This window comes from Esox lucius, chromosome 4 (genome assembly GCF_011004845.1).
Source record: "Esox lucius isolate fEsoLuc1 chromosome 4, fEsoLuc1.pri, whole genome shotgun sequence".
In the NCBI taxonomy this organism is placed as follows: Eukaryota; Metazoa; Chordata; class Actinopteri; order Esociformes; family Esocidae; genus Esox; species Esox lucius.
The window spans coordinates 28,154,100-28,176,809 of NC_047572.1; the positions used below are offsets into that span (position 1 = coordinate 28,154,100).

The window sequence follows — 22,710 nt, forward strand, 5'->3', positions numbered from 1 at the left end:
AATGCTAGAGCCGGCACTGGCTACTAGGCTGTCTTTTTATAGCACTCTCAAAACCGTAATAATGCAGAATTGGCACAAGCTTCTCTTCGTCCATTTGATGTCCTCATGGGTTACCAAAAAGATATAGTTAATCGGTTTGGCACGTTACCTTGTTTTACAGGGTTTACCTTTATGGCCGTTTTTGTCCCGGTTTTCCCTCGGGAAGAGATGCCTAGGAAATATGTAACGTACGTAATGCTGTGACTGAGTGAACACGCCAAGCGTCGGCGCTACGAACGGTGGGCGTGTTTTCTAAGTAGGAAGTGGAGACCTCTTTCAGAAAGAACCAACAACAGAACAGCCAGCTGCATTCTGTAAGGGCAGACGGGCCGCGGTTATGAATTCAAAACAACAGGCAACACGTCTGCAGAACAGGCTTGTGTAAAGTCGCGTACTGACCGTGTTGTACCTCTACTGCCAAGGATAAGTGCATCATTTTGAAACCGGTTCTAAAGACGAAATAAAGATGTGGATAACTCCGGAGGAGGTGTTGCTTGCCAACGCTCTGTGGGTGAGCGAAAGGGCGAACCCCTTTTTCATTCTCCAGCGTAGAAAGGGCCATGGCAAAGGAGGGGGTATCACAGGTAACTATGCAATTACAATTATTTGGTTTAGCCACAGTAAACTTGCTTTAATGTCTCTAATGGTAGGTCATTTGTGTTGGTTTATTAGTAATAAGGACTTGATTTAGCTAGCTAGATCGGGGTGTTAGCAGCCTGGCTAACGCCGTATTATCGCGCATGCTAGTTGGCGTTGTGTTGACGTGGAAAAGTGGAGTGGACTGTTGTTTTTGATTGCCTGCCATATGTTTTCTTTGGCACTGCCAGCTAACAACTGATACATTACTGGAGTTGCTACAAGTAGTTATGTGCATTTCCCGCATACATCACTTCATTGGGGAAAGAAAAACGGCTAACTCCTACAAGAACCAACATGACAACCAATGACAACGTGCTAGCTAGCCTCGTCACTACCAAAACAATGGAAGTTTCTTTAGCCTCCCACTTAAGGTAGATGGATGCTGTCATAACACATCAAATATAGGTGCCGCAAGTTATTCCTTGGACTCAAATAAAGGTAATACCAATGGCATGTAGACCAAAACAAAAAGTTAAAGTATTTAAGATGAGTTGTAGTAGCTAAATTATTTAATTGTAATGGATTTGATTCAATCAATCGCAATTATTTTATAAAGCCCCTTTACACCCAGAAGACTCTGGGCCCCATATCCAGTCACATTTTCGCTGACTCGAGGCAAGTGTCTTCTCATTTACAAGAGTTTATAACGTTTCTCTTTCAGATGCCCCCGCCCAAGTCGTTGTCTAAATTGGCCACAGAACCACTGCAGTTTTGTTGGCTGTTTGTCTGGATGATTACTTTTGCTGACGAATTCTAGGAATATAGCCAGGTCTTAGACTAGCCTACTGTATACATTAACCCGTCACATGAAGACAGTAAAATATATTCTTTGTAGACATGCTTGAGGTGTGTTTTGTGTGTATACTAATGAAAACCAACGTTTTGAATGTACAGTGTCGTAAATACATTTTTCCTGTCAGAGTTTTTTTTTTACAAGTTTCAAATATCTAGCTTGCTGGAAAATATAGAGGTCAGATCTTTTGGGGGCAGTTGTCGTAGCGTATGGATGAAGTCTGAGAGAAAAAACATCAAGGTTTTGTGGTTCAACTGGTTTGGTATGCACAGTAATCAGTATGTAAATGTTATTACCCCCCTAGTTAAGTCAAACCATTGAAGTGGGTAATTCAGGTCAGCTGTTAAAGTGGGGCGACATTAGTTAACATCCAGGCGTGATTTGGAACAGCCCTTCTTAATGTAAACGTGACTGTAACTTTTGGCCTTTACCATCACTGGCAATGTCAGCACACTAGAGGCACATAGTGCCGCGATCAAAACAAAGTCACAAAGACATTTTCGGAAAAGTCAACTCCTGTGTAAGTTTGGAAAATGTTACGAAGCCGTCAGAGCCATAAGCTTGTGTCTGAATGTAGAAAGTTGAGGACAGCGGTACATTTCCCTAGAAGTGGCCATGACACGTCATCTTGACAAAATCTAGAGCAAGGTATCACATAGTTACAAAGAACCCCAGAACAACATCCATGGATATGTAGGACGTTAAAGGAACTGTGCATTTTGCTCTGTATCGGAGAATTCTACAGGGGAATATCAGGCCATCGAGTCATCAGCTGAAGGTGAATCATAGCTGGGTCGAGCAGCAAGACAATTATCCAAAAGACACAAGCATTCTACATCAGAATTGTTGTAGAACAACGGATGTAAAGTTTGGAATGACCTGGCTAAATCCACAACTAAACCCCCCCCCTTGAAGATGATTTGGTAGGCCCTGAAACAAGCCGTTTCAACACGCGCATCTTCCAAAGACAAAGCAGTCTTGCATGGGGACGTAGGCCAGCATGTTCAACCCTGTTTCCAAAACCGATGGGACGCTGCGTAAAATGCAAATTAAAAGGAATGCAGTGATGTGCAAATCATTCATCCCTGCATTTCATTGAAAATAGTACAAAGATAACATATCAAATGTTGTGACTGAGATATTTGATTGCTTTTGGAAACAATAAATGAAACCTGTTTGGGACGTGTCGGGACAGGGTCATGTTTACCGCTGTGCTGCATCACCTCGTCTTTTAACTGTCTTTGTAAGCGGTTGGGAACTGAGGAGAACTGCTGTAGTTTTGCTGTAGTTTTGAAAGTGAAGTGTATTCCCATTCTTGCTTGATATAGGATTTCAGCAGCTCAACAGTTTGTGGTCTAAAAGTTTGATTCGTCAGACCACAGGACCGTTATCTACTTCACCTCAGTCTATCTCAAATGTGCTTGGGCCCAAAATGTTTCTTGAGCATTTGATATGTTGTCTTTGTACTATTTCCTTTTGAATATAGGATTTAAGTGATTGCACATCATTGCATTCTGATTTTATTTACATTTTATGCAGTGTCCCAACTATTTACGTTTTATGCAGTGTCCCAACTTTTTTGGAAATGGAGTTGTAACAATAGCTCTGTGAGACACTAATCAATACTACTGGATGTTTTTGGTTGCAGATATTGCTACCTATTGATCTGTGTACAGCTAATATTTTTCACAATTGGCCAGTACCATATAGAAATTCACACCAGCTAATACATCAACTTGCTAACCAGCTGCTGTGAGATACTACCATTCCAGTTGTAAAGGCCATCATTGAACAGTACCCTGACTTTTGCTTTTCTTTTTCTTAAGGCTTGTTGGTGGGCACCATGGACGTGGTCCTCGATTCCAGTGCCAGAGTTGCCCCCTATAGGATCCTGCATCAGACTGGGGACTCCCAAGTCTTTTGGAGCATTGCATGTGGTGGGTTATCAGGCCAACAGGAAATGGCCGTCCTGTATACAGTGAACTCCAGAAGTATTTGAACAGGCTTTCCTATTGTGGTCATTATTCTTTGGCACTGTATTCCAGCAGTTTGGATTGAAATTGATTATCAGGGCAGAAGTGCGAACCTTAAATTACGTTTCACGTGATCGGTGTTGGCTTGCTCTCTATGGAACTCTCTAACTAGCAACTCCCCTCGTGTCTAGTCTAGTGAGGGTACAGTCTGACGCAAAAATGTAGCTGTAAAATGTCACCAATAGTGGGTACAATGTAAAACTGCCCTACAGTCAGTCTGCCAAGGAACCCTTTCAAATTCAACAACCCGTACATATAGACCCGGTTAACCTGGAGTTCTGTGTTACAGTTCGATTTAACAGAGTTATTACATTACTGAATAAGTCATTTCTCCCTCTGGGTAAAAGTGAATGTGAAAAATAAACAGAATTAGTTATATTTTGGCTCAATCTAAAGGTGGGGGGGTGGGGCGCGAATACTTTAATTTCAGCACAGGAATCTCGAAGACATATGACAAAGGTACTGTCACCACTAAAGAATATTTAACATAATATTCTATGCTTTTTAGTTGGTCTCATTCTCCAGGAACTGTTTTAATCCATCTCACCTGTTTCCGTTTACCTGGGGTATAAATGAGGTAGCATGCATGTACAATCCCTTCATCTGTCACCATAAATAAACCCACATGGTTGTTGACTTTCAAAATCAGGTAAAGGATATAAAACAACAAACAGTTGGATATACCACTAAGCACAGCGTGGTCAATTATTAAAATGTTTCAGAAGTCTGGAGCCCAGAAGAGGTCCCCGACATTAAGGAAGATTGTGAGGGAGGCATACAAGAATCAGTTTCAGAACTGCACAGTCTGGTGGAGTCTGGTGGTTATAAATCCTTAATATCAACTGTTACCCTACATCTTTGTGTCAGTGAGCTTTTTTCAAGGGTTGCACAAAAGAAGCCCTTACTGAGCCCAAACCACAAATTGTAACACCTAAACTTTGCCAAACGTTATTAGAACTACTACTGGAATTGTTCGAAATGGTGAGTTGAGTCAGAAATGTAACATTTTGGCCATGCATACCATTGGCATGTTTGGTGACCGAAGGGGACTGCGTACAAGAAAATCACCTGATACCCACAGTGAAATATGGTGATGGATCATTGGTGCTGTGAGGCTGTTTTGCTACTGGTGCAAGGGATCTTGTCAAGATCAATGCTATAATGAATTCCACGAGTACCAGTACCAATACTTTAGCCCAAGACATGGTTGCCTCTGCCTGGAGATTGAAACTTGGCCTTTAACGGACATTTCGACAAGACCCCAAATGTACATCAAAATCAATACAGAAATGGTTGCAGGATTACACAATCAATGTTTTACAATTGCTGTCTCAGTCCCCAGACTTGAATCCAATTGAAAACCTGTAGTCTGATTTGAAAAGGGCTGTATACAAATCTAAGGCTGACAAGGATCTTGTAATGTGCTATGTGGAGGAGTGGTCCAACATCCCTCCAGAAGCATGCGTTAACCATGTCAGACGTTACAGGAAGATACTCTGTGCTGTTTCCATTCCAGGGGAGGCTTCACTAAATTGTGGTGCCAATATTTTTTTTTCTCCCCAGGAAAATCATACGAATATTAAAATCATACAAATTCAAATGTTTGACAAATGATGATGTTGAAATAGGTATATACCCTCCCCCTTTTGTTTCAGCACAAAATATGACTCATTATATCTTTTGTGTATTTTTTGCGTTCACTTAAGCTAATTTTCATAAAGGGTGCCAATACTTGAGTAGACTGTATATACAGTACCAGTCAAAAGATTAAATACACCTAATTCAAGGGTATTTCTTTTAATTGTACTATTTTCCACATTGTAGAATAATAGTGAAAACATAAAAACTCAAAATAAGGTTCACATTATAGATTCTTCAAAGTAGCCACCATTTGCCTTGATGACAGCTTTGGACACTGCATTCCCTCAACCAGCTTCATGAGGTAGCCATGAACTGGTCCTGTACATGTTCAGATCTGTGAAGGGCCCCCAAATAAAACATCCACATTGGCGGGTGGGGTTTCTTGCACGCATCTAACACTTACAGAAAGATAACGGATACCATACAATTCAAAGACAAGAAAGCTTTTTGTTTTCCCACAATGCCTCTACTGGAGGGCAGTAATAGCCTTCCCTTTCTTTCTCAAGCAACAAAGTAGCTTATAACATCCCGTCACTAATTAGCCCACATTGTGTATGGATGTCCTCAGGCATTGGTTAAATGTGGAGTAGCTATTAAGCAGGACTTTGGTTCAAGGAACAAGCCTGGAGTCATAAAGCGTCATGGGATTTTCAGGTTATGTTGACGTGAAGCTGTGTTTTTCTCAGGCTCCTCCAGGAAGGAGATTACACAGCACTGGGAATGGCTGGAAGCCAACCTGCTCCAGACTCTCTCAATCTTCGACAATGATGAAGACATCACCACCTTCGTCAAGGGGAAAATCTCGGTAGGCGCAGCTGCCACAAAGGGTAGCTGAACCTTGTGAAATTTAAAACAGGCCGCTCTTACTTGTCATGCCTTTTAATTGATGCTTTATTTCCCAAACATGCACCTGTCTAGGGCATAATCGCGGAGGAGAACAAGAGCAAGGCAGCCCTGGAGGACGAAGACTCCGGCAAATTCCGCGAGGCTGAGCAGAAGATGAGGAAGCTGTTTGGTATGCCCGACGAGGAGAAGCTGGTCAACTACTACTCGTGTAGCTACTGGAAGGGGCGTGTCCCGCGGCAAGGCTGGCTCTACCTCAGCATCAACCACATCTGTTTCTACTCATTCCTGCTGGGAAAAGAAGGTGTGTGTGTGTTGCATAGAACAGTGGTTGAGTGTGTTAAAGGACATTGTTGTGTGATGAGGATTACTAATGAATGGCCTTTCATTGTCGTAGCAACGTCGTCCACCAACATTCCTGTGGTAATTTAATTCTCAATAATGGAATTGGAACTGCTGGATGAACTCTAACCCGTTTGCCCCTACCCCGCAGTCACCCTGGTGGTTCAGTGGACCGACGTGACGCGCCTGGAGAAGAACGCCACTCTTGTGTTCCCGGAGAGTGTGCGCGTGAGCACGCGGCACACGGAGCACTACTTCTCAATGTTCCTCAATGTCAACGACACCTTCAAGCTCATGGAGCAGCTGGCCACCATCGCCATGCGCCAGCTGCTGGACAACGAGGGCTTCGCCGCGGACCGCTCCCTGCCGAAGCCCTGCAAGACGCTGAAGAATGTGTCTGCACTCAAGAGGTAGGAGGTTAATGCGGGTGCGGGAAGGATTTCTCAGCAATCACCTGTTGTTTCTCGTCTCCCTGTGCTGCGTTTGGTATGTCAAACAGTTTTCCTTCACTGAATTGGAGGAGTACTTCAGGTCTCTTGTGTTTAAAGGGGGTTAGGGTAGGGTTGTTTTTTCTACGCACATACAGTACCTAATTTAGCAGATTATAGTCCTCATTGTAATAGCCCCTAACTGCTTCTTACAAATTCATTATTTTTGGTGTCATAGGTTGGTTGTAAAAATTTCTTTTTGTGCTTGAATTTGCTGTACTTCTTCCTCCATTTCTTTTCTAATTCACTCCACGTCACTCACTCTATTGGACGTCATCTTCAGGGACCTGGACGCGCGGGCGAAGAACGAGCGCTACCGGGCGCTGTTTCGTCTGACCCAGGACGAGCGGCTGGACGGACACACGGACTGCACTCTGTGGACGCCCTTCGCCAAGATGCACATCGTGGGCCAGCTGTTCGTCTCCAACAACTACATCTGCTTCTGCAGCCGCGACGAGGACCTCTGTCAGCTCATCATCCCGCTCAGAGAGGTGCGCACGCCAAAGAACAGCCCTCCGTTTCCTCTTTCTCGTTCCCTCTTTTTCCAGATTTGCCTGTCCCTGATTTCCCGTGTTCTTTATTTCATTCTTTTTTAAATATGGAACGTAACACAGATTGTGGGAAGCAACTGTAATGTTTTTAAAGTGGTACTTTATAATGTGAGTAAAAAAATAAAAATAAACTCTCATACCCATCTTGCCCCACTCCTCCCCTAACCCCCTCTCTCCTTCCCCAACCCCCTCTTTCCTCGCTTCCCATCCCTCTCTCTCCTCTCCCCCTCTTCTCCTCCATCCCCCTCTCCATCATCCCTCACTCTCCTCTCCCCACACCCCCTCTCTTCTCCTCCATCCCCCTCTCCATCCATCCCTCTCTCTCCTCTCCCCACACCCCCTCTCTTCTCCTCCATCCTCCTCTCCATCATCCCACTCTCTCCTCTCCCCACACCCCCTCTCTTCTCCTCCATCCCCCTCTCCATCATCCCTCTCTCTCCTCTCCCCACACCCCCTCTCTTCTCCTCCATCCCCCTCTCCATCCATCCCTCTCTCTCCTCTCCCCACACCCCCTCTCTTCTCGTCCATCCCCCTCTCCATCATCCCGCTCTCTCCTCTCCCCACACCCCCTCTCTTCTCCATCCCCCTCTCCATCATCCCTCTCTCTCCTCTCCCCACACCCCCTCTCTTCTCCTCCATACCCCTCTCCATCCATCCCTCTCTAGGTGTCCATTGTGGAGAAGGCAGACAGCAGCAGTGTTCTCCCTTGTCCCGTGTCCATCAGCACCAAGAACAAGATGACCTTCCTCTTTGCCAACCTCAAGGACCGCGATTTCCTGGTGCAGCGCATCTCTGACTTCCTACAGCGCACGCCCGACAGGCTGTGGAGCGACGGGCACCCGCTGGCTCTCATTGGCCACTCAGTGAGTCAGTCAGAGGGGAGGTGTGGTCTTTAGGGTGGGCTCCTGGTCATGAATGAGTTGTGATGTATGATATGTCTTTTTGGTGATTTTATTTTTTTTTAAATCTCATTTTGATTAAAATAAATAGATATGTAGTGGGGAGAACAAGTATTTGATAACCTGTTGATTTTGCAGGTTTTCCCACTTACAAAGCATGTAGAAGTCACATTATCAAAGGTACTCTTCAACTGTGAGTGACGGAAATCTAAAACATAAATCCAGAAAATCACATTAGGATTTTTAAGTAATTCATTAGCATTTTATTGCATGACATAAGTATTTGATAGATCAGAAAAGCAGAACTTAATATTTGGTACAGAAACCTTTGTTTGCAATTACAGAGATCATACCTTTCTGTAGTTCTTGACCACTCCTCCATACCTTCTCCAGATCCTTCAGGTTTCAGGGCTATCGCTGAAATGGCCCCATCCATCCTCCCCTCAATACGGTGCAGTCGTCCTGTCCCCTTTGCAGAAAAGCATCCCCAAAGAATGATGTTTCCACCTCCATGCTTCACGGTTGGGATGGTGTTCTTGGGGTTGTACTCATCCTTCTTCTTCCTCCAAACACGGCGAGTGGAGTTTAGACCAAAAAGCTCTATTTTTGTCTCATCAGACCACATGACCTTCTCCCATTCCTCCTCTGGATCATCCAGATGGTCATTGGCAAACTTCAGACGGGCCTGGACATGCGCTGGCTTGAGCAGGGGGACCTTGCATTCGCTGCAGGATTTTAATCCATGACGGCGTAGTGTGTTACTAATGATTTCTTTGAGACTGTGGTCCCAGCTCTCTTCAGGTCATTGGCCAGGTCCTGCCGTGTAGTTCTGGTCTGATCCCTCACCTTCCTCATGATCATTGATGCCCCACGAGGTGAGATCTTGCATGGAGCCCCAGTCCGAGGGAGATTGACCATCGTCTTGAACTTCTTCCATTTTCTAATAATTGCGCCAACAGTTGTTGCCTTCTCACCAAGCTACTTTCCTATTGTCCTATTTTATCCCTGATGTCCTTACACAGCTCTCTGGTCTTGGCCATTGTGGAGAGGTTGGAGTCTGTTTGATTGAGTGTGTGGACAGGTGTCTTTTATACAGTTAACGAGTTCAAACAGGTGCAGTTAATACAGGTAATGAGTGGAGAACAGGAGGGCTTCTTAAAGAAAAACTAACAGGTCTGTGAGAGCCGGAATTCATACTGGTTGGTAGGTGATCAAATGCTTATGTCATGCAATAAAATGCAAATTAATTATTTATAAATCATACAAATGTGATTTTCCGTCTCTCACAGTTGAAGTGTACCTATGATAAAAAAATTACAGACTTCTACATGCTTTGTAAGTTGGGAAACCTGCAAAATCGGCAGTGTATCAAATACTTGTTCTCCCCACTGTATGTATGTGATGTGGTATAGTTATAGAGCTACACCACGTCACCTAACGAATATATATACGTTTCGTTAGGTGACGTTATATTTATATATACGTTTCGTTAGGTGACGTTATATTTATATATACGTTTCGTTAGGTTACGTTATATTTATATATACGTTTCGTTAGGTTACGTTATATTTATATATACGTTTCGTTAGGTTACATTATATTTATATATACGTTTTGTTAGGTTACGTTATATTTATATATACGTTTCGTTAGGTTACGTTATATTTATATATACGTTTCGTTAGGTTACGTTATATTTATATATACGTTTCGTTAGGTTACATTATATTTATATATACGTTTTGTTAGGTGACATTATATTTATATATACGTTTCGTTAGGTTACATTATATTTATATATACGTTTCGTTAGGTGACGTTATATTTATATATGCGTTTCGTTAGGTGACGTGGTGTAGCTCTATAACTTGGCATTCATGCCGTTTGTAGAACTACATCTCTGGAAGCTTTATTGTTCTCAGGTAAGATTTCCGTGTGTTCTCTTCACATCGTCCACCTCTCTCGCTGCAGGGTTCCTCCAGTCCTGGCACCAGTCCTCTCTCCTCAAGCCTCCCGACGTCCACGGGCTCAGCGGGAGACCCGGCCCAGCGGCGCCACTACAACTCGAGCCTGCCGACAGCCAGCCAGGGTCTGCTCCGCATCTACCAGAAAGGTGACCCAGAGGACCTCGGACCCAAAGCTGTGAGTTCAGCCGCACACTCAGACCCGTGTAGACATCTTAGCCTGTCCTGTTCTCAGGGAAGTTCCTGAGGATAGGCCGAAGAGTTGCTGGTCCTGCTCAAAATATTTGCTCTTGGGTCGGTGTGGTCTCTAGATCGGTCCGTCACGGTAAACATTGCACAACACTCTAGCGGTAGTGTGATTAATCAGTAGTGGTGGTTACTTGGCTCTGCTTGCGTTGCTCATGGTTTCGTTGGGAGCATAGACAGTATGACCTGGCAGTGTTCTATGTTGTTATATCGTAACATATCTTCAACATGTCATATTCTTAGGTTATTCAGATGCCCCCTCTGTCCCCCTTTCTGTAACTCTCTGTCTCAAACTCTGTGGTTCTTTCTTCCCTCCTCAGACCAGGGAGAAGATGAAGGAAGAGTCCTGGAGTATCCACTTCTTTGAGTTTGGCAGGGGTGTGTGTATGTATCGTACCTCCAAGACCAGGGAGCTGGTGTTAAACGGGATCCCTGAGAGTCTACGAGGGGAGCTGTGGCTACTCTTCTCTGGTAGACATTTAAAATTGTAACTTTTCTCACCATACATCTGCCTTTTTTGTCAGAGTTCAGGTTTGCCCAAGTGTATATATATATTTATCCAGTGGCGTTATCAAATGTATTGACTGAAAAATCATAATATATGCTGGTGTTGCTACTTTCTGAAGTTCTGTCACTATGTTTGTCAACCTCTGCTTTGTCTGTGTAGTCTAGGCCTTTTCTTCATCTTTGTAGCGTGTATAGACCTTCGCCTGTGTCTGTCTCTGTCTTTGTGTGTGCGCACTAATAGTTCTAAAGCACAGACACAGCAGGTCACTCATGTCTCAGCAGCACCTCGTTTGGGTTTCAGACCTAATACCACAAGCATATGTATGTGTCACTTTCAAAGGAAATCTTCCACATCCCCTCCAACCAGCATAAAAAGGGGGTTAGGACTAGAACCATCAAAGACGCTATTATTATATTTCAGTGCACTTGAATTTTGAGCTCAGTAAATGCTCTAGTCCTGATAAATGCTCTACAATGATCTCAAGGACTTCAATTACCATATAAATGGTCTAGCCCTAAATATAATGGTTCAATTATAGGGAGATGTAGTAGAGAGTTTTTTGTTAGTGTTTTGTTTTAATACCATTTGCCCTTATCTGGTCAACGCCAAGGAATGTTGGCTTCAAACCCGGATGTCCATATCAAGTGTTGCAGAGTGAATAGTCACTTTCTTGTTTGAGAAATGTGGTCCTATGTACCCTTTAATATCTGACAAGAGGAAGATTAATGCTATTGCTATCCTCCTTAGATACGCTTTATCTGTGGGGGGGGGGGGGTGTGACAACGACTACTTACAGTTCTTATCAGCTAATGAAACATGGGGCTGAAAACATCCACTCATTGCACCAACACCAGTTAGCAGCTTTCTCCTTAACTCGTAATGAGAGCGTCCGTGGCTCAGGGGTCAGGGAGTCTGTCTGCTAACTGGAACTATGTTGCTTTCAGTATCTGACAGAATCCAAAGGGTCTAAACCTCCGATCATTTCACGAATGGAAAAGGTCCTGGGTATATGACTTGATGTAAGCATGGTGCTTGCTGTGGAGAGCAAATCGTGCGGTCCCGGACCGTGTAAAACCAGAATCCTACCCTTGAATGTAGATGTCTCTGCCCAACTCAGCCCTGAGGCTGTTTCCCCCCTGGGTCCAAGAGTCCTCTGATCCACTAAACGACCCCCTTCACCTCCCCCCGTCTCTCACCCACCCGCTGCCCAGGAGCAAAGAACGAGATGGACACCCACCCAGGCTACTATGCGGAGCTGGTGGAGCAGGCCATGGGCCGCTGCACCCTGGCCACGGAGGAGATCGAGAGGGACCTGCACCGCTCGATGCCCGAGCACCACGCCTTCCAGAATGAAATGGGCATCGCTGCCCTCCGACGGGTCCTCACCGCGTATGCCTGCCGCAACCCCGGCATCGGTTACTGCCAGGTATGCCAGTTGTGTTCTGGCGGCGGTTTTTCGTGCGCCAGGGATTTGGTACAAAATGTGACTAGCGATGAATATGCGTCTTTTTGCATATTTGCTAGTAGTATAATGGCGAAGGACTGTTTGAAACCGTTTAAAATCTGTTCACATTCAACGTTAACTTGCACCGTTTTATTTTTGGATTTGTTGCTTATCTGAAATGCGTTGTGTGCAATCCTTAAATCTTTAAAGATTCTGTGAGCAAGTCACTTCCTTTTGTTTCTGTTTGGTTGCAGATTGTGGCTAGTTAAGTTGAATTCTTTGTAGTGGGATCATTAACTCATTGCTGTATACTTTGCAGATACCTTCTCAAACATGACTTAAACTGTTTTCTTGGAAAAATAATTGTGATACAGCGAGGTCAAATGGCTTTCTCTTGAAATGGTTGTTGAATTAAATGGGACAGGGTGTCTATTTTAGTCTGGTGGAGCTCAGAAATGGTCTACTATTCACTTTCAAGCTCATCAGTTTCTGTTTTCAGGAAATCCAATGTGCATCACAAAACATTCTCTCTTTGTCTATTCTATCCCTTTATCTCACACTTTTCTCTTTCTGTCTCTCTATAGGCCATGAACATTGTGACATCGGTGCTATTGCTTTACTGTACAGAGGAAGAGGCCTTCTGGTTGCTGGTGGCTCTGTGTGAGAGGATGCTTCCTGATTATTACAACACCAGGGTTGTGGGTGAGTAACGATCATGCTGACTGCTTGAACACCAGGTTAAAGAAACAAACCGATATTGACTAGAACACCAGCTTAAAGAACTAAACTGATACAGACTAGAACACCAGCTTAAAGAACCAAACCGATACTGACTAGAACACCAGCTTAAAGAACTAAACTGATACAGACTAGAACACCAGCTTAAAGAACCAAACCGATACTGACTAGAACACCAGCTTAAAGAACCAACCGATACTGACTAGAACAACAGCTTAAAGAACTAAACCTATACTGATGAGAACTGTGGTTCCCAACCGGGGGTACTAGGACCCCAGGGGGTACTTGATAACACTCATGACACCATAGGCTTACTAGTGAAATTTTACATGAGGCGGTGTACTTCAGGGGTACCCCAAGCAGAGAAAAATTCTGGAACTGAAAATGTTTGGGAACCACTGGACTAGAAAACCAGGTTGAAGAACTAAACTGATACTGACTAGAAGACCAGGTTAAAGAACTGAACTGATAACAACTAGAAGACCAGGTTAAAGAACTGAACTGATACCGACTAGAAGACCAGAAAAAACGTGGGTTTAATTCCAGTGTGTTAGGTCTTTGTTATGTTGCTATGTGTTCAGGAAAACCTCCTCAGTTGAGATTCCTGAGATCTACTCAGGAGTGTTCGGTTTGGCCGACTAAACTCATTCACTACTCCTCAAATGTCTGTCACTGGTCACTATTTAGATTGAATAAAAAAAATGAATGTTTAACCTGTGTCTCGAGTCTCTCCCTTTCTCTCTCCCTTGCTCCGCCCCCACTCACTCTCTTTCATCTTTCTCTTCCGCTCCCTCTCAGGAGCTCTGGTGGACCAAGGTGTGTTTGAGGAGTTGACACGCGAGTGCCTCCCCCTCCTCTACGAGCACATGCAGGAGCTGGGCGTCATCTCCACCATCTCCCTCTCCTGGTTCCTCACCCTGTTCCTCAGCGTCATGCCCTTTGACAGCGCCGTGCTCCTGGTCGACTGCTTCTTCTACGAGGGCATCAAGGTCATCTTCCAGGTGGCTCTTGCTGTGCTGCACGCCAACATGGACACCCTGCTGGGCTGCACGGATGAGGGCGAGGCCATGACCATTCTGGGGCGGTGAGTGAGGGGGGGGCGGGGTCATTGCACCGGGGGGGGGGGGGGTTCTGACCTGATCCACCTGACTCGATGACCCCGCAGCAACGCTGCCCAGCACTGAGAACGTCTTGTTTGTGCCCCTCATCGGTCTGTCAGGTATCTGGACAATGTTGTCAACAAGCAGACAGTGTCTCCTCCTATCCCCCACCTCCATGCCCTGTTGACCAGCGGCAATGAGCCACCGCCAGAGATTGACGTCTTTGAGCTCATCAAGTCATCGTATGATGTAAGATGAATGCTCTGGCCGCTGTGAACCAAGTGACATTTTCACAGATGATTCATCCTATTTATAGTTCTGACGAACAGCTCGATAGTTTACTCATCGCATGACCACATTATTGATGTCAGTGACAAATTTAACCAAAGCATTGATAAACTTTACTAATTTTCCCCTTGGGGATAAATTAAGTTTATTTAACTTTCAGGCTCATTTGACATTCACTCTGTGTAATGCTGCATTTAGCTAAGGCCTGACCTCCCTACTTTTTCTCTCTCCCTCTCCTCCTCCCTCTCTCCCCCACTCCCTCTCCCTGAGCAGAAGTTTGGCAGTCTGCGTGCTGATGACATTGAGCAAATGAGATTCAAGCAGAGGTTAAAGGTTATCCAATCGCTGGAGGACACCGCCAAGAGGAGTGTGGTGAGTCTGTGTGATAGTGTCAGTGAAGAAAGTGCTTGTTGACTTGATGGATTGATTGGATTCTGATTGGATTGCACTTTACACTCCTGACTTTTGCTTGGTGACCAATTTTCCTGGTGCATTGAATAGTTAAAGATGCATTCTCTGTTGGTCCAATACGCCGTGGACAGAAACTTTCTGATGCAGCTCTTCTCTGGGTTCCCAGGTAAGGGCCATCATGACTGACTCTGCCTTCAGCATCGAGGAACTTGAGGAACTCTATGTCCTCTTCAAGGTATGAGATGCATGTCATTATTACCACTTCTAAGGCTTTTCACACAGAAAGTTTCACGTAGGTCTGTTGTGAAGCAGTCCGTGCGTGTTCTTTAGAATTTGGGATGGGGAAGGGAAGTTCAGCCACTCCACCCCTCTTTTTTCATTTTCAAAAGGGAGGGTTGGAGCTCTTTGAGATTGTTCCAGTCTCTTCTCTTGTAACATGGACCTTGAACGTAATTGAGCATCTGACCAGTTAGTTACAGTAATAGCCTGTTCTGGGTTAACCAGTATGAATCATTACCTCTTAACCTCTTTTGCTTTTCTTAGGCTTTCTCCGTTAGCAAAGTGGTTTTAAACACAACCATGTCAGCTATTTACGGAGTGGTTGGTTAATAGTCGTTTGTTGTGTTATTTTGGTTGCGGCTGTGACAGCAGAAATTGCACATACAAGCAAAAACCCATGTCGTTGGAGTGAAAAGCAAACCAGTCGTGTCAGACTGGAAGAACAACTGCAACAGGAGCCGTAGTCATCAAGCCGTCGCCACGCCCCCCCCCCCACCGGTTGTCGAGTGCCACAGTTCAACCCCCCCGTGTTTCAGTCCCCACTAATCCAGCCTGCCCCCACTTCTCCCCATGGCAGGCCAAGCACATCATGAGCTGTTACTGGGGGGCCAGCAGCACGGCAGCGGAGCGCCACGACCCCAGCCTGCCCTACCTGGAACAGTATCGCATCGACCTGGGCCAGTTCTGCCAGCTGTTCGGAGCCCTGGGCACCTGGCTGTGCGGCACGCACACCGCCACCCTGGCCGCCCGACTCTTCCGCCTGCTGGACGGCAACCGGGACGGCCTCGTCAACTTCAAGGAGTTCGTCACGGGCCTGAGTGAGTGAGGGGGGCGGGGCGGGGGGGTCAATACCCTTCAACTTAATAGGAATATTTAAAATGTTACTTTGTTGTTCATTGAAAGAACTAGAGGAGACCGGCGTCACATCTGATGTTGTTGCCAGTATATTTTAGTGATGCAGCAGTCCCTCCGGGACAAGGTGTCACATCATTCATGTGGTGGTGTGGTTTGGTCCGTCCAGACTAGTTTATAGCAGCTAGTGGCCCATGTGGCTAATTGACGGTGTTAGATTTTAGCCTGGATTCCACTTCTGCCGCCCCATTGTGTAATGTACCCAACACCTGTCTCCTGTCAGGTGGCATGTATCACGGAGACATGACAGAGAAACTCAAGCTACTGTACAAACTTCACCTGCCGCCAGGTAAGCGGGGAGATCGGTCTCACTCTGGTGGTTGAGTAGCAGCCCAATCCAATCATGATTCTCTCATTGCAGACACACTGCTGAATGTTCACTGTCCCATTGTCCCCTATTGGCCTCACACCCTGGTTACTAGGGAAACGCTAGCGACTCAGCAAATCAGAAGGAAATGGGTCCGTCTGCAGTAGTCCACACACACACTCGTGACCCTGCTGGGCTTGGTGTTTTTTAAAGGGACAGACACCATGCTTGAACCTGATAGAGGAAACGTGTGTCTCTGTCTGGGCTTTTCAACTCTGGTGCTGGGGGGGGGTGGTGTATGGCTGGGTTGTTTGCTTCTGCCTGGTGTCTCTGTGTCTGACTCGGGCCCTGATTAGAAGAGAAAAACCAGAGTTAAATAACCCTGCTGTTTGTGTGTTGTTGTCTGTAATGACAACCCTGTTTGTGTGTTGTTGTTGTTGTCTGTAATGACAACCCTGTTTGTGTGTTGTTGTTGTTGTCTGTAATGACAACCCTGTTTGTGTGTTGTTGTTGTTGTCTGTAATGACATCCCTGTTTGTGTGTTGTTGTTGTTGTCTGTAATGACAACCCTGTTTGTGTGTTGTTGTTGTTGTTGTTGTTGTTGTCTGTAATGACAACCCTGTTTGTTTCTCTTCCAGCGTTGTGTCCAGAGGAGGCGGAGTCAGCACTTGAGGCTACACAGTTCTTCACTGACGATGAATCTACTCAGGGTACACACACACACACACACACACACACACAGCAACAGCAAAGCAATGGTTCTAAATCCAGGTCCTAGGGCCCCAGAGAGGTTGACCTTTTTGTTTTTCGCGCTAGCAGTTTGATTTTGAAAAAAAAAAGTGCAATCCTTCGGGGTCCCAGGACCAGGTTTGAGGAACACTGGCTTGGAACAGGCACTCATATATTATATATGAGGGGATACACAGAAATGTGTACACATACATTCGCCATCTGTCATACTAAAGTTGCCTAATATGAATGTTGGTTAGACATTTTGCCTGAGCCCAGTGATAGTTCATTCAGTCCCCCTCTTCTGAATATGTCTGCATGGAGAACTGACTCTTACTACAAGACTAAACTGACACATTGTTTGTTGTCATTTTCTCATCCTAATATTTCATCTCTTTCCCTCCTTACTTCCTTTCTGTTTTAATCTCTCTATCTTGACTATCTCTCTCTCCCTCCATCTTTTGCCGTTTTTTGCCCTATCTTCATCTTGTTCCGTTTTCTTTTCACGCTCCAGAATCTCCCTTCCTGTCTGATATGGACTTCCTGGTGCAGGAAGTGACCTCAGGTTTGTGTCTCGGTGGCTCTGTGTCTCAAAAACATTATTGGTAAAGGAAGTGGTGGCCACACTGTCTTCTGGGGCTTTAGTAGAGATATCCTTACAATAATCTGCAAACGTGTAAAACCATTATTCAGTTACCGTTCATAAAGGGAACACTGTAATCCTGGGAATAACCTCACCATGTGGTCTTTGATCAACGTCATCAAAGCAACTCATTGCAGAACTCATTTTATACAAAGTTGGAGACTTTCTACAGAAAAACATTCTACATCCGGACTCGTGTTAATCACATCCTGACCACCAGTGGTTATGTTCATTTATAGAATGGGGACTTCACCAATTACATTTTCATTTTATAAATCCCTTTTTGCATCAGCCATACTCCCAAAGTGCTTATACAGACACCCAGCCTGAAACCCAAAACAGCAAGCAACAACGAGTCAACGGACAGTGGCCAGGAAAAACTCCACCTGTGGTTATGTTAATCCACAGAATGGGGACTTCACACGCCTGCCTGATTTCCTCCAAACGTCCTTGGCCTTGCCCTCATCTTCTGAGAAGTTGTCTCACAAACAAGCCCACATCACCTGTAGTCACCGGACACTGGAAAGATCACCACGACGACTTCTCCACCCCCGCCTTGATCAGCCACTTCATGACCTGTCCCTGTGCGGTCGGGTCACTGGTTTCTCAGCAGAGGCTTTGTGAGCAGAACGATGACGACAACGGTTGTGGTGGTGACGGAGGTGTCTTTTCTTTCTGCAGGAGAGGAGGTGAAAGAGGCTGGGGAGGCGTCTGGAGGCAGAGATGCGGAGGAGAAAAAGGGTGCGCTTCACTGCTACCTATATCACTTGACCTCCTGCCCTCTGCTGGGTGCAAATGTTATTGCTATTCTCGCTTTTATCTTGTCCGCAGTGATGGTGAAGTCTTTGAATAATCTAGCCGTCAGGGCGTCATTTTGTTGTCTGTGTTTCAGAGGTGAAGGACTACAAGTATTACCTGAGGATGTGGGCCAAGGAAAAGGAGCCCCGGAAGGAGACCATCAAAGACCTTCCCAGGATGAACCAGGTATGGCACGGCACCGACAGATGACTGTAACCTGACCACCTCGGTCCCAGAGGGTGGGGTGGTCTCCGTGGCTGACCCGTGTCTGCGTGTCCCGTGCAGGAGCAGTTCATTGAGCTGTGTAAGACCCTGTACAACATGTTCAGTGAGGACCCCCTGGAGCAGGAACTTTACCACGCCATCGCCACCGTGGCCAGCCTGCTGCTTCGCATCGGAGAAGTCGGCAAGAGGTTCGGCAACGGCAACGGCGGCAGGAAACCCAACGGCGCCGCCGACGCTCCGGCGGCTGAACTGCCCCGGCCCGAGAAGGAGGATCCGAACGGGGGCAGCGGCCCGGGGCAGTCCCTGGTCTGCCAGGCCTTGGCGGAGGCCCAGCTGGAGACGCCCCCCCAGCAGACGTCGGACGAGGAGGTGAAGGACGACACGTCGGTGTCGTCCTACTCTGTGGTGAGTGCCGGTTCCCTGCAGTGCGAGGACATCGCCGACGACACCGTCCTGATAGGCTGCGGCGGTGACCAGCAACGGCGAGGCAGCACGCTGGATGGCGATTGGTCCATCACCTTCGAGCAGGTGCTGGCGTCGATGCTCACCGAGCCGGCCCTGGTGGATTACTTCGAGAAGAAGGGAGACATCCAGGCTAGGATGGCGGCCTGCAAGATGCAGAGGGCGGTGGAAAGACAGGTGAGCTCGTCAAGCGACCACGAGCTGGCCCAGCTGTCCACCTGAGCGTTACCCGCCGGGCCTGGAAACGTCCGGAACTAGGCGAGCTCCGTTGTCCCTTCTGACCTGTGGAGGAAACCTGTCGCTCTCCAGCTGGAGTAACCGTTGGTTCTGACTCACTCCCATTTCACATGGAGCTCCAGACCTGCACCTCTGTTGTGATTTATATTTCCATTTCCAAAACCAGATGTGTGTGCGCGTGCGTGAGTATAGGAGTAATACAGTGTATGTAACAAAGTACTTGCATATGAAAGATCTTAAGCACCCTCAGTCTGCCTAGCTGTTCCTACCTTGGAAAACATTTCCCTGACTCAACCTAAGCTTGTCCCTGGACTACAACGCCCGTCCCATAGAGATTCTCCATTGAGCGACATTTTCTGGTCCAGGACTAAGCTAACTGTTGGTCTGGGAAATGGGCCCTTCCTTGAGCAGCAGTGGCTAATCCATGGATACGATGACAGGAACCTGGGAGCAGGATATCGTTTATATATGTTTACCCACTGGATTTGTACATCTTCTGTGCGCTCTTTCTGTTGCTCTAAGCACTCTGCAAACCACAATCAAACCAGGTTAAAAGCCTTTAAATGGAAGCTCTGCATGATGCCTGTATAAGCAGGCAATACGACACGTAGGGGTGTTGCATATGGCCAATATACCACTGCTAACAGGTGCTTTTAGGTACAATGCATTTCGGATACTGGCAATATATAACAAACCCTGAGATTACCTATTGCGCTTTTGAACCAGTTTCCAAAGTAATTAGTGCAGTGAAAAGTGATAGGGTGATATGGTCTCATATACCAATGGCTATCAGCTAAACAACATTCAAGATTCAAACCACCCAGTTTATTAGACATGAGGTATATATAAACATTGTGTGTATCTATATACACGTCTTTGTCTCTTAACTCTACAGCCCTCTCAAGCTAAACATACAAATCCTTGCCTTAAAAAATAAAAAATAAAACACTGGGTGTTAGTTTTTCGAGAAGTAGCATATTTTTTGCGTGGAGGTTTTAGAGGGAACATCGGGAGAACGTTGCTGCTCCCCATTCAGTTCTCTGGCCAGTAGTTGCTTTAAGAGCCGCGTTCCAGAAGTGGTTTGTCGAAAATGCCTCTGTGTGCGCACTCAACTTACCATGGCAACACAAAGGTGTGGTCAAGCAAAATGATTTCTCCACCCATAACGCACCAATACACCGCCTTCGGATAGGAAGTGGAGCTTCTGTTGTCGGGTGAGTTGCCTACACTCGTGATTTACCAGGAACCAATTGGACTGTTGTGCAAATGCAGGGATACAGCAGTGTTGTTGGCTTTCTGGTGCGCATAGGAGCTCAGTGAGGATATCTGCGTTAGCAGGAGACTCTCCACAGATTGAGCACTGCCAAGTGGTATTCAGAAGGAATGTTGTTGTTTTTTATTTTATTGAGATTACATTGTTTTAAATGAATGCCCTTCTTGGTAGTATATAGGTAGTATATCTCTTCCCCTGGTTCAAAGCCGACTCCAGGAGGATGTTATCTGGCAGTTACGAAATTGGCTCAAGGATATTCTTTCACCCAAATAACTAAGATGGTTTTACCGTTACAGTCATTAGGACTGTCTTTCAAGTTAGTGTTATCGTATATGGTCGACGGTCACCTTGGCAATGCACTGTCAGAAAAACTAAGGAAACGTTTATTGATGGTTTACTGGAATCAGTCACCGCCTCATCACAGATCTTCATGACATTTCTGTCTCAAAACACTTCCTAAAACACAGTAACGCTTTCCTCATGCCAGTACCATCACTAACTGTAAATTGACACATTTCTGTGTACTTAAAAGCTTTAAATGTATAAGATGTTTCTCTGTAACAATATAATATAGGCATCATACTCATGATACATTGGGAAAACAGTGTTACTCTTCTGAATATACCTTGTTTTAACAGACACAGTTTGTGCTTTATACTTGATACTTAGACTCTATCCACATTAGTCACAAATGCAGATCTTTTGCACTGAAACCTCTACAGAATGCCCCATGCCCAATTTGATCCACTGTGTGTATAATATTTGACTGGAAATGACCATGTATGACCAGAAAATGTATCTTTGCCAACCTCTTGTTGTAAATGCATTCAGCTCCCCTTTGGTTGAATGCATTAGATGTAAGCAATATGGTTACTGTGACATTCTTTAAGATATACATATCTTGCAAATTGCTAATTCCAATCTAGGTCTAAAAATGCTAATGGAGACGGGAGTAGAGGATTGTTTGACAGGCTCCTTGGCATTCAAGTTTCCGTCATGGTTATCCAGACAGGTCTGAGATCAGTTAAGAAATGTGCTGGCGCTACTCATAATACTGGTCTTCAAACAGTTCTACCATGACACTAAATCCAGACTGTAATTAAAGGTTATCCGCCATCTGCATAATCTGAAAACGAAATTTTTGGGATGCATTCATTCCACAAAACACAGCATTTTAGTGGTGGAATGTTTAGTTAAACTGATTTTTTTTTGGGGGGGGACAAATTCAGGGAGGAACCTCTGCATTTCCTTCTGTTTCACAAAACATTTCCTAACTAAAACATTTTGGTTTTGTGGAATGCTGCATTGCCTGAATCATTTCTGCACTTTTTTATGATAGTCATTTTATACCCAAAGCTACATTTTATTAGCATTATTTGCGCTCATTTCTAAAGTCCCTGTTCATCAAATTGTTTGTTGATTATTTAGTTCTGTTGACATGCAAAACCTCTCACTTTGTATATCCTGCCTTTGTTTCTGAAATGTAATGAAAACGCTAATGAAAAGGACTTAATGTAGCGGTTTTCCCCGCAGACTAGTTGCTAAATGTGAAAATGTCTGTTTATCCGGCTATAGTTATGTCATCACTGTATCCATGTAACATTTATTTATTCACAAACTCGCTTTTAAATTGTCTTTGATCAGTACTGTACTATATTGTGTAATAAATATACATATTGAATAAACTGGGTTGTTGGTTGTTGGTTGTGACATATAGATAGACTTGCCAAATTCTTAATGTTTGGTTGTAAATTTTGTAGCTCTGCATTCCAATGATTGACCGCCACATATCTTCGGTTGCACAGGGAACCCAGCTTCATTGCAGTATTGTTTGTTTTCACCAGTCACATTAGATGTTGTCCTAATGCTTAATAGCTT

At 45.2% G+C, this 22,710-nt stretch overlaps 1 protein-coding gene across 2 annotated transcripts; it reads left to right on the forward strand.

The window, feature by feature from the left end:
- Nucleotides 1-299: 299 nt before the first annotated feature.
- LOC105028401 (TBC1 domain family member 9B) lies at nt 300-22,043 on the forward strand. Of its 2 annotated transcripts, XM_029119330.2 has the most exons (22): nt 300-623; nt 3,298-3,408; nt 5,832-5,950; nt 6,064-6,292; nt 6,482-6,740; nt 7,102-7,309; nt 8,035-8,232; nt 10,240-10,410; nt 10,799-10,949; nt 12,198-12,412; nt 13,015-13,132; nt 13,967-14,252; nt 14,388-14,517; nt 14,830-14,928; nt 15,134-15,202; nt 15,824-16,064; nt 16,382-16,447; nt 17,104-17,175; nt 17,709-17,759; nt 18,519-18,578; nt 18,730-18,821; nt 18,921-22,043. In XM_029119330.2, the coding sequence occupies exons 1-22, from the start codon at nt 506-508 to the stop codon at nt 19,542-19,544; spliced, it is 3,687 nt and encodes a 1,228-aa protein (XP_028975163.2). In that variant the 5' UTR covers nt 300-505; the 3' UTR covers nt 19,545-22,043. The 2 variants fall into 2 exon arrangements, with proteins under 2 accessions (XP_028975163.2, XP_028975164.2); XM_029119331.2 differs by lacking the exon at nt 17,709-17,759.
- Nucleotides 22,044-22,710: the final 667 nt, after the last annotated feature.

Bases quoted from the DNA above. Each gene is read 5' to 3' on its own strand.
- LOC105028401 (XM_029119330.2), top strand. From the start codon at position 506: ATGTGGATAACTCCGGAGGAGGTGTTGCTTGCCAACGCTCTGTGGGTG. The intron at 10,950-12,197 runs GTAGACATTTAA...CCCGCTGCCCAG, and splicing joins GCTGTGGCTACTCTTCTCTG to GAGCAAAGAACGAGATGGAC. The intron at 14,518-14,829 runs GTAAGATGAATG...CTCCCTGAGCAG, and splicing joins TCATCAAGTCATCGTATGAT to AAGTTTGGCAGTCTGCGTGC.